Source organism: Carcharodon carcharias, chromosome 17 (genome assembly GCF_017639515.1).
Source record: "Carcharodon carcharias isolate sCarCar2 chromosome 17, sCarCar2.pri, whole genome shotgun sequence".
NCBI lineage: Eukaryota > Metazoa > Chordata > Chondrichthyes > Lamniformes > Lamnidae > Carcharodon > Carcharodon carcharias.
Window position 1 is genome coordinate 14,946,501 of NC_054483.1, and position 12,688 is coordinate 14,959,188.

Below are 12,688 nucleotides of genomic sequence, written 5' to 3' on the forward strand. Positions count from 1 at the left end.
CTGCCTTCAGCATCAAGGGAGTGGCTGAGAGAGACATCAGGAAGCATCCATCTCCACACTCAAATGGCAAGGCTGTGAGGTGGGAAGGCAGTAGCCTTGCCACTTTTTGCTGGTATAAATTCAAACTCAATCCAATGTAAAGCAGCATCAACCTCACTGAGCAGCCACCTCCTCTGACTTACTGGGCTGCAGAGATTGGTGGGCGTGGGGGGGGGGGGGGTGCGGTGGCGTGGTGGGGTGGAAGGTGGGATGTGCAAAGCCGGCTAGATTGTAGTCCGCTTACAAAATGCCCGTTAAGTATCTCACTAAATGGCTTCACTATCTGTCCACTGCTGGGAGGCACGTTACCATTGCCAGTGCTTTAGCCTCCGGAAAAAGCATGAGGGCCGGGAACAAGTCAAGGAGCCAGCCCAATGCTTTCACTTTGAAAGTTTCAAGCAGGGCTGGGAAATTCTGGCCTTCATTCCTCCGGAAGTGCACTCTGCTAACAATGTCCATCCATGGCTCTTATAAATTCTCTTCACCATAGCAACTGGGTTGGCAGTTTAAGGAGGGGGGATAATTTAAAGAACTCCAAGCCTGGCAAATTAGTTGTAAAACTGTGCGTATTAATACTTTTTTGTCCACTTCCATTTACCAGTATTTCAAAGCTATTAAATTCAGGATCCAGGCACAACAATTTCAGGTCACGATGTGGGCATTGAGAAATAGAGATAGATTAAGTAAATTAAATTGGTATTTATAGGTGTTAGGAATGAGTTTTAGCTTTAAAGTTTAAGTTTGATTTGTATTTCTGTATCTGTGTGTTAAGAAAGGTCAAATGGAGTTTTAGTTTCACTTTAAAAAGGTGCTTGCATTCCTCTTAAGTGTTCATGACTTAAGAAGTTAAGCAAATACAAGGGTAGAAGAATTGCCAAACAACAGGTGTCCAGAGAGGCGGGTCCAGAGAGGTGGGTCCAGAGTGGCAGGTCCCTCCAACAGACACACAAATAGAAAAACTAAAGAAACAGCAGTTTTAAGTTCAGTTTGAAGCCAAGACCCCAGAGAGACTGGACACTGGGAGACGGACCTGCAGATTTCCCAAAAGAACCAAAAGGTCCTAAGGCCAAAAGAGTGAGACAAAAACTGGAGAAAGTCCAAAGAAGATCGTCTAGTCAGAGGAAGGACAGGAACCTGGACAAGGTCCTGTTAAGTGAAATTAAGAGTGAGGGGCAGAGAGAAAAGCTCTAAGCTTCAGATTTAAAGAGACAAAAGCTGCAGAAAGCAGATTTAAAGCAAGAACTGTTTGCAAAGAGGCAAGAAGGTCCAAAGAGACAATTGTAGGTCTGTAACTCTTTGCTATGGGCATGTGAAATGGTGGTGAAACAAACTGTTGACAGCTAAGTCAGTGAGAGAGAGAGAGAGAGAGAGAGAGAGAGAGAGAGAGAGTCTGTGGAAGACAGCGTGAATGCATGTGGTGACCTGGGGAGAGGATCATCAGAAGGAGAGTTCAAAATCCTGGAGGTGAACCCATGTGGAAGGCGGCTGAGAGAAAGGCTTGGGAGAAGATTCCAAGGCAAGGTCTTGGAGCTCTTGGGCAAGGCCAAGGCAAGCTCTGAAGAAGAGTCATATAGATTCAAAACGTTAACTCTGTCTTTCTCTCCACAGATGCTGTCAGACCTACTGAGTTTTTCCAGCATTTTTTGATTTTGTGTCTTAGAGAATGGAGATTGGAAACCACGTGTGAAAGACGGAGTGCAACGAAACCGGTTAGCTCACGGTATGACAAGTGTCTGGGGGGAGTTGAGGAGAGATTCATAGCATCTGATTGAAGTGGCATCCATCACTTGGTTTTAGAGTGTGGTGTGTCTGACCACAGGTCACCATAGGTGTATATAGACTGTCCTCATTGTGGACATTAGAGTATAAGATAGCTTTTGTAACTTGTGTTATCTTTACAAATCTGTATATATCTGTAAAGGTATAGTTGTGGGTGAAGGAGTATTGTAATATAGTTCATCTTTTCTTGTTGATTAAATGTTTTATTCTTTTGTTAAAAGTTTGTCAGTTGACCCCTGTGACTCTGTTCAGTAGCTACTCTCCACGTATCTAACCAAACAAATAAAAGTTAGGATCTATCAAGCTGGGTTCCACTTTGGGATCAGGCTTGTCCAGAAGTAACCTCAGCTAGGGATCGTAACAGTGGCACCAGTGAGGGTTTCATTTCCCCCCAAAAAAATCGGGTGGTGGCAAAGAGGCATTAACCAGAGAAAAATATTGATGAAATTGGGAATGGCATGCATTGAATGAGAACGAAAATATAGCTCGATGAACTGAGATTTCAACCTATTCACCACTTGCAGTATGTCTGAAAGAATCAAAATTTCATGAATTTTTTTTCCAAAACATTCTGGTGAAATGTAATAACTCTTAGAGCTGTGACAAATATGATTCCCAACATTTGCTTGAGAGATAAGCACCAGTCATACCACAACAATTGGTTACATTTACATACAAATATTACAAGCATTGCAGCTCAGAAATGGTAAATTGAAGCAGATGGATTCAAACACTTGTGGTTATAAGGTGATAGCTGAACACATTTGAAGTCTGTGCAACACACACAACAGCAAATATGAAATGGCCAAAGTTGCTCGAAATATTTTTCTGTTTAAATGGGACCTTCAGAAGGTTATTGCATCAGACAGTAGCACAAGGACTGTCCTGCATATTTGTACAACAATGGAGGCAGAAGCAGCAACAGGATCACTGGGTTTATAAACTACTGACACGGCCACAGATCAAATCCATTCTGAGGAGGTGTCCTCTACACCATAGTTCCTGACAGGAACAGAATCACAGAGCAAGGGTGTGAGAAGTGATGACTTCTCTAGAACAACTGAATTTCACAGCAGGGAGAAAAGGTGTTCCTCCAAACTTGTCCATCACAATAGCAGGACCACTGTACCACATCGGGCATGTTCGCTGTTTGAAAACTTGTGCATCAACTTTGAGGAGCTTAAATTATCCAATTGTTTTACACTGAACATAGACAGTGCCCAATGAGACTTAAGAAATTCCAAGGATGGTTAAAGGTACACATTGTTAATATTTTAAGTGTCTATATCAAACTTAAACACCTACCAAAGCAAAATTCAACTTTTGGTTTCTGCTTTGCAGTAGCTTCACTGACCTAAAAACCAAAGAAAAGTTAGATTAGAAAGATTCTGACTGAGCGCCCACTTTACCAATAGCAGATGATGTGTTTAGCCAGGAGCGCTGAGGTTCTATAACATTGATGGGCAATCTAGGCTAGCGAGTGAGCCGCAGGAGAGGCCCTCCTTCATCTCAGTGGGCCGTAAGATTGAAGTCGGGCATGTGCACTAACCATGACCCATGAATAAGACTAAATACCTTTAACACACACTGAATATTTTATAACAAGTCATAGAAAATGTTTCCTTCAGATTTGGAAGCGTCGAGCACATTGGGCAGAACCTACCAGAGATTTTGTTCTGTGAGAGGAATGGCGTGTTTCATAGGGCAGAATTTTGCCCTTGACAGGTGGGCGGGCTCGACCGACTCGGCGGCAAAATGGGCCCCACCGCCATTTTAAGGGGGTGGGCCAATTAAGGCCCACCCAGTGTGTCGCCCGACGGGAAGCGCTATGCGGGGGGGGGGGGGGGGATTCGCCAACTGCCAGAGTGCGCTCTTTCCGCGCATGCGCACGATAGAGCACACATCTCGCTGAGGCAAAATGCTGCCTCAGGGTGATCGCTGAAACTCTAGCGCAACTCTAAAAACAGAAAAATGTAAAAATCATTAACATGTCCCCCTCATGTGAAAATGTCACATGAGATGGGACGTGTTGGTGAAGAACACAAACACTTTAATAAAAGTTTTTTTTTTTAAAAATCACCTACCTGCCTGCCCATTGGGCCCATGCACCGAGCCTAGGTTCACACAGGCCCCTCAAAATCCTGGACAATTGGAGAGTTAATGGCCTTAACGAGGCCTTTAATTAATGGCGGGCGCGCATCCCGCTGCATAGTGCGCCCGCCAACCGAGATATCACGATGCCGCCTGCTGATGTCGGGACGCTGGTGTGCAGGCTCTGCCACCCACACGCCAGCCAGAAAATTCTGCCCATAATGTCTCTTAACGTTGTATTTTTATTTTGGAACTGCTATCACCTTGTTGCAAATTAAGCAAAATGGCCTCTCTTTCTGTTCAATAACAAAACAATCCAGCTTCCAACTCTCTTTTACCATTCTGCTCTCATCACTGGTTTTCCTCTTTTTGGCTACTACTTCTTCCTCTGTACTTTTTGATTTTGCACTCAGTTTCCCTTCTTTATCATGCCGCTTCAACACAAAGCGAGTCATTATATAATTAGGGGCAAATTAAATTACCGGCAAAACTAACGTTAAAAAAAGTGCAACCTCCCACGTCCACTGGCGTTGTAACTACGACAGTCTCCTGGGCTAGGGTAATTTTCCTAACTGTGCTTGCGTCCTTAGAATTTGCGGGGCGTGCCGATTGAACCATAGCAGCACAGTGGTTGGACACAGAGGGAGCGCACGGCTCTCACAGTCAATGTCATGTGCAATCAGCATGCACCTCACTTTACATGCCCTTTCTTTGTGTTGCTCATCACTTTAGAAATACTGGTAGGAAAAAGCTATGTGGATGGAAACCAGTGGAATCTGACAACCCTGTGCATGGGAAACGGTCAACAAAACGTCTCGTGGACCGCACTCAGAACACTGATGGGCCACCCGCAGCCCGTGGGTCGCTGGTTGTCCACCACTGCTGTATAACAATTGAGCTGATTCCCCTTATCCAGTGTGGAGCGGTACTCGGACGGAGCTCTAGCCAAGAATTCATGGGCCCACAGAATGGACCAGAAAATGAGAGGCTACAAGCCATTGATTTTCCCATCAGCACTCCCTGCTGTTGCCACTGTACGCAACTGGGGAATCAGTTCTCACCTCCATTGACTCGAAGAGAACTCTCCTTGAGGTTGGCAAGGGTTCAAAATCCCAATGTTGAGAGTCAGTCCTGCTTACAAATATTGCAGAAAACTCAATACCCATACAATGGAAGCATACAGAATTGTGATAGTCTTATTTTCAAATGAAAAATTCTCAGTCTGATAGCTCTACACCTAGAGAACATTGTTCCATGTTTTTCTTCTTTCAGATGCTGATGGGCCTGTTGTGTATCCCCAGAACTCACAGCACTCGCTACTTTTCTTTTGTTCTCCAACACAAGAGGTTTACATTTTTAACTGAGGCACTGTAGCAGGAATCAGCAATGGTTCAGTAAGCACTCGTGAAGTTTCCTGTGACTGGGTCTTCAGCAGATTTTCAAGGTACCATTATTCTTAACACTTAACCATGTGAAGAATCCCTTTATTATTCGAGTAGTGTGATGGAGGTGGTTTACTCCAATAGCCACAAACTGTGACTCAGAGGCTCGATACTTACATTTGCTTTATTTATGCTGCATGCTCCTGTTGGCACAAAGCCATTTCAACTGCGCATTGACTGTGAAACTACCCAACAAAAGTGACCTGAATTCTGAATGCACTGAAGCCATGGGATGCACGATTAGCGCATGACATGAAACCGAGCTTAAAAAGGTATGTGAGTGCTTGTGGTGGTTCTCCTGCAATCTGCAGACAGTTGCTGCGGACTCATGAAGCGTTAAGACAAAATCGTCAGAAAGTAAAGGTCTGAATCAAAGTAAACATTTTGTGCACAGAACTCATTCCCTGGAGGGGGTGATTTACAGCAGTCCGTATAGAACCAAGGCTTGCCTGATGCATTTCACAAGTTGCAGCTATTGCCTCACATCAGTTACACTGCATAATTCATGCCTCATATCAATCTTAGGTTTTAATCTTCTCCTTGCCTCAAACCCTTTTTTCTCTCCTCCTCTTGTGTGAGCACTAACTCTTGCGGGGCTACAGTCATATGGTCATAAGCAGCCCATTTGGACCTTGTTCATTAAGTGTGAACTGATACAAAATTGAGAACCCTGATCAATAATGTCTCTCCTGAAGCCACAGGAACTGAGCCCAGTGGTGTTGCCTTAATGCTGTTCTGGCTAACTTTGCACAGGCTAACAGCCAACCTATGACTTGCTGCTGTGCTTTACTAGAGCCAGGCTATTCTTTTACCTGCTGTGCCATCTTGGAAGCCAGCCTTAGGTTTCAGCCATGGAAAATATATGTTTGCAAAAGACTAATCAGACCCCTGATTGCATCATCACATGTTCCTCCACTTATGACCAAGGATGATAGTCTTGCTAGTGCATGCTGCATGTCAAGAATATAATGAGTGTTTTACTAATGTCATCTTAACCCCCCAGGTTTTTGTGGCCTAGAAATAATCTCATGGCTGTGTTCCTCTTTGTAATTTGTACATGTTTTTAAAAATTCATTCATTGGATGAGGCATCGCTGGCAAAACCAGCGATTATTATTGCCTAATCCTAATTGCCATTGAGAATATGGTGATGAGCCGCCTTTGTGAATACAACTGAGTGACCTCTTCGGCCATTTCAGAGGGCAGTTAAGAATGAACCCTATTGCTGTGACCTGGAGTCATTTATAGGCCAGACTGGGTAAGGATGGCACATTTCCTTCCCTATGGGACATTAATGAACCAGGTGAGTTTAGATCACAATGTGGTGGCCACACTTACTGATACCAGCTTTTTACCACAAATTTCTCAAATTAATTCAATTTAAGCTCCTCTGCTGGGATTTGAACTAATTTCTCTGGATCATTAGTTTGACATATTGGACTAAACCTGGAAGTGTTTCCCTACAACAGGGATGACTGGAGACATGTAATAATTATTTAGATAACTGCAGGCTGAAAGCTGACTTGCGAGTACCAAACTGATAAGAGACAAAAACTTTGAGAGGTAGACTCAGATTAAGGAAAAGTTTTCCTTCAATGTCTGGGAGACATATTATAGATGAGACAGATGCTGAAAAGAGACTTTTCTAGGCAGCCTTTCTTCTCATTTTGAAATAGGCTTTTTGTTGAGGGCTTCATTTAAATTCAGCCATGAGACTCTGAGTCTTTACAGTACTTTCCATCTCCACATAACGAACTGGAACTTACATTTTTGAGTGTTAATGATATAAGTGTTTTCACCATTAAAGATGCCAACAGACCTGGAGTTTCCCCACAAGAGGGGTTGGTTATGGGCTGTGCAATAGCATTGTATAGTTGTTCAACCATTTTCTTGACTGAAGAAGTTGCATTGTGATAGGATGTGGGCTAATTCCAAAACAAGACCAAAATAAGAAATTCCATGTTCTCATACATACAGGAAAATGCTAGTGCACTTCAGAAATAAACAAGTGAACTTTCCACTTCTGTGTGGATGCAACTGGTTCCAATGCTATCTGTTCAATCTTCGTAGCCCAAACATGACAAATATGTATTGACTAACATAAGCTGTAAGTGCCTCCTAATCCAGATTGCTGAAACCTTCCTCTTATGAAACAGTGACCTACACTTGCACCATGTGTGAAGTTAAGCCACAGCCACAAAACTTAGACACTGCAATTAGAAAAAAGAAAGCTCTGTAAAACCTCTCCCGAGTACCTGTGTAAATGACTTTAAAACACTCTGGTTCAAAATGACACACACCCAGACTAGTTACAGCTTTTAGGGGAGTACCTTTTGGAGGAAGGGAAAATGAGAGGGAACGTCAATTGTTACGATGTACACACACGCTCAAAGAAACTATTTCACAAATATCGTAGAGATTTGAAACAGAGGGCGGAATCGTCCCAGGTTTGCTCTAAGTGTGATAGCAGGTGGGTAAAACGACGTTTAACCCACCGGCCATGATGGTGGGTTTTCACGCTGTATCACTCCAAACCCACCACATTACTTATGCATTCCCAAGAAACAAGCCGTTTCCATGGCGGGCAGGCTCTCATTCACCCACCACGTCATCACCTCACCGCTTCATCATGCCAGGCACCAATTTAAAGTACAGCCACGCTCAGTGCTTCCAGCCCAGGGCTGCAGCAGAGAAGACATGGCCCTGGAAGGCAAGAAGACTGCAGCCCTCAAGCACCTTTTGGACACCGTGGAGGCCCTGTTATGATGTCTTCTACTCCTGATCTGGCTGCAGAAGAGGCAGCCACATTACCACTCCGGCTTGGTAGGCAATGGCAGTGATGGTCAGTGCCAATGTTGCACAGACAAGATTGGCCATCCAATGCAGATGGAGGATGAATAATCTCATCCGTGCAGCTGGGGTATGGCAACCATCTCGTCACTCTAAACTCATACACCCAAGCCCATCACACATTCACTGGCATCTCACTCACTGCCAGCTCAATGGGCATCACCACCCATTATCACACGCATACCCTCATATGTCCATCTGGCCTTATCTCCTCTGAAGACTGCCTCCTAAGCCCTCACCATCTTGAGGCCACTTGCAAAGATCAACGTATGCCCCCACACACACCCTGGGATACCCTCCTTCTCCAGTACAGCTCTTCCCTTGCCTGAGGCCACTTCTCCCCCTTCCCTTAGCAAAGCCTTGCCCTGCATCCATTGAGAAGTCTCCCACATATGGCTGATCTCGTAGGTAGAGACCTACCCGTGAGCCCCCTAAAAGTGATGTGATGCTGTCTGTGAAGCCTGGCGCTGATGACTGTGAGTGCTGACTGAAGCAAGGTATGCAAACAAACCTTGAAGTCCCAAGCAAAGTGCAGCCTACCAAGTACACGCCCTATATATGCTGCTGTGAAACACGTCAGAGTGTTTTCCCCTCTGATGCGGGCGGATGATCCCATGCGGGCAGGGGTGGGGGTGAGTCCGGCAGGCTGGCCTCAATGATACGCTGATGTATGACAATGAGGTTCCCGATGTCCGATGGCGGGCTGCGTTTTCCACCATCGGCAGAGCGGACGATCGCAAGCTGGTTTCACAACATCGTGAAACCGATTTTTGGCCTTCTCACCATATTGTCCGCTCAGGCCACCAAACACGCCCGACGCCTGTGGGCACGGAAAATCCCGCCCAATGACATTTCATGAACCACTGAAACACAGGGGTGGACACATTAATAATTAAAGGACAAAGTGAGAGGTTTGGAGTTAATGAGTTAGTCACAAGAAACAAGTAAACAAGCTGCGATAATGTTGGAAACTGCTGGAGCGTTATCAACTGAACCTCTTCATTTTATGATTGTTCTGAATCTATTGATTTATTTGTATACTGGTTGCAATGGTCTGCTGCTGTTCATCAAATTAAATAATGAAAGGACTGGATTGCATGCTTCTGGATCAGAATTGCAGAAACTTGCAGCACAGGAGGCGACCCATTCTTTCTGTGCTGGTTCTTTCAAAGGTCTGTCCAATTCAGTCCCACATTCCATTTCTCTCCATGATCCTGCAAATTAGATCTTTTCAAGTAAGTCCAATTGCCTTTTGAAAGTTTCAATGGAAGTTAACTCCAGGTAGTGTGTTCAGATCTTCACAACCCTGTGTGAAGAAATTTCTCCTCTCTTCCCCTTTAGTTCTTTCACAAATTATTTTATATCTGTGACCTTTGCTTACCAATCCACTCACTGGAGGAAACGGTTTCACTTCCCTTTCTTTATCCAAATCCTTCATATTTTTGAATATCTCTATTGGATCTACCTTTCACCTTCTGTGCTCTCAGGAGAATAATCCCAGCTTCTCCAACCTCTCCAAATAACTGAAGTTTTTCATCCCATCTTGGTAAATCTTCTCTCTACACTCTCCAGGGACTTGTTGATAGATTATTGGGAAGGATCAGAGGACATGCATTTAAAATTACACAAGGGTTGGAATCGACAAATGTTAGCTGATCCTTCGTTCCCGAGAGAGCCTTAAGCCCCTGGAATGCAGACAGCGAGTGTGTGCTGATGCTGGCTCTCTGCAAGCCTTCAAGAGAAAGTTCATTCTTGGCTGGCGCAGAGATTTCACCATGAAGGAGTTGAATGGATTAACAGTTAGCATACGCTGTTCGGTTTGATCGCCCACATGGACTGCAGTTGCCTGAGGGGACTGGAGAGGAACTTTCTAGAGATGTATTCCCTCTATTGGACCTGTGTATTTTTCCTGTTTTCTGTGCTCTCCCACAGAGATTATTTGGTTTTTGGGCGGGGGAGGGGCAGTGGTGGTGGTGGGGGTGGAAGTTAGCATCTAGTCACAGTGCTCCAGGCACAATGGACCACTTTTGCCTGCCTGGCATTTTTTGTAGGTCGGTATTTGACTCTTTGCCATGGTTGCAATTTACAGCACACCCTATCCATGTAGGATACATGGCAGACCACTCTCAGGGGTGGTTAAGCACTGGAAATGTGAGGTAATAAGCATGCCAAGAACCTGCTTGTTGATCTTCCTGCTTCTCAAATGATGGGGAGGTAGAGAATTTTGATAGTGGGGACAAGAGGCACATTTTGAGTGGCAAACTATTCTCTCCAAAGAACTAATCGTGCCTCAATCTTCATGCTGTACTAAGTGGGAGGCAAATCCATTAGGAAATGACATTACAGGCCAAGCTTCTTTCCCCCCCAAGATCTTTCTTATTCTCACAACTAGGCTACAGTTTCCGCAAGCAGACCGAGTGCCTTCAGGGTTGCAAACTGTCTATTAATTTTCTCATACATGGCTTCGAGTAACCCAGGTTAACAATTAACTCTGAAGCCCGGTCAGTCACTTACTGGTGAATGTCTGGGATCTCCACCACATTCTTTTGTTGGCAGAATGGAAAAAACCACATCAGGCAGGACTTTCCCCTCATCGGGCAGGCACAGTGGGGCAGGCCCAAGATCGGCCACGGAACAGTCCGCTGGCATCGATCGGGCCCCGGCCACAATTTCACGCTAATGGCCAGCCAGCGTCTAATACGTGCCAACAGCCTCAGTGCTGCTGGGATTGCGGCGGGAGGATTGTAAGCGCTGAAGTCTGCGCATGCACGGGGGTGAGCTCAGTGAAAACTCCCTGAAGGCACCGAGCTGCCTCAGGGAGCTGAAGATTTTTATAATGAAAAACGAAGATTTTACAAACAATATAAACATGTCCCCATATGTGACTCAGTCACATGAAAAGGGACATGCTAAAAATTAATTCACTACTGCTCAGAAAATTAGATGGACCCAACCATTTGAACACCATGCCAACCAGAGCAGGCCAGGCTACACTGCAATGAATGTCCCACCTCTGCAAAGCCTTGCCACTATCTACGAGACACAAGTCAAGAATATGAAGGAATGCTCATCCCTCACCCTGATGGGTGCAGTCAGCATATTCAAGTCCCAGCAGTGTTCTGGGCAGAGCAGCCTGCTTGATCAGTGGGCCCGTCACTGCTTACATTATTCCACTTTCGACCACCAACATTGTATTTTATATAATCTACAGAAACATATCCAGTTCAATCGAATGCACTCCATCGCCCAGTCACCAAGAAGCACAAAGGCAGTGATAACATTGGCACACGATCAGTTCCAGATTCCCCGCCAAGCCACGCACTATCCTTATGAGGAGAGACTTTCATTGTCACTGGGTCAAAATCCTGGAAGTCCCATCATGGGAGCAATATCCCCAGAAGGACTGCAAACTTTACAATGTACCAACCCAATTTTTAACTGTGTTTATTAGAGCTCTGCTCAGCAATGCTGATATTCTCTAACACTGAATAGATAACATGTGTCTTAGCCAGTTCTCATTGTCCCTTGCGTACAAAAAAAAACAGCAAGAAATCTGATGACCACAGGAAAGAAAAGAAAGACTTGCATTTATACAGTGCCTTTCACAACCTTAGGATGTGCCAAAGCACTTTAAAGCCAATGAAGTACTTTTGAAGTATAGTCACTGTTGCGAAACAGGAAATGTAGCAGTCAGTTTGCTCACAGCAAACTCCCACTAACAGCAATGTGATAATGATCAGATAATCTGTTTTCAGTTGAGGGATAAATACTGGCCAGGACACCAGGTAGAACTCCCCTGCTTTTCTTCAAATTAGTGCTATGAGTTCTTTTATGTCTGCCAGAGAGAGCAAACCAGGCCTCAGTTTAAGGTCTCATCTGAAAGATGGCATCTGCTATCATACTACCCTGAGTGCCAGCTCAGATTTTTGTGCTCAAGTCTCTGCAGTCGGACAAACTTTTGACTCAGATAGACGAGTGCTGCCAACTGAGCCACAATTGACACAGTCTGTCCAGGACAAACGGATGTTTCTTTCCTTTTGAAGCTCTGACATATTTCTTCAAGGTGGTATAACCCATCAGTTTGAGTTTCAGTCAGCATCAAAGCAGTAATGGTGTTTTGTCCTGCACCAGTAATTCAATCCCACTATAGCTGGCTCTCTAATAGTTTAGCGGTCTGCATCTCTTTTTTCTTTCATGGGATGTGGGCATTGCTGGCAAGGCCAGCATTTGTTACCCATCCCTAATTGCCCTTGAACTTGCTCAGTGATTTCAGAGGACAGTGTAAAGGAAACCACATCACTGTGAACCTGGAGTCACATGTAGGCCAGGCCGGGTAAGGTTGGCAGATTTCCTTTCCTAAAGGACGTTAATGAATCTGATGGGTCTTTATAACAATCTAGTCATGGTTACCATTACTGAGACTAGCTTTATATCCCAGGATCATTAATACAATTTAAATTCCACTAGCTGCCATTGGGATTTGAACCC

General features: G+C 44.7%; 1 protein-coding gene across 1 annotated transcript in view; it reads right to left on the reverse strand.

Moving 5' to 3' along the window:
* The window catches only part of LOC121290111 (pleckstrin homology domain-containing family A member 2-like), a 105,370-nt gene that overhangs the window by 38,985 nt on the left and 53,697 nt on the right, over positions 1-12,688 (reverse strand). Inside the window, exon 4 of the mRNA XM_041210295.1 lies at positions 3,124-3,172. Coding sequence (XP_041066229.1) covers positions 3,124-3,172 — 49 coding nt within the window. The remainder of the gene's footprint in view (positions 1-3,123; positions 3,173-12,688) is intronic.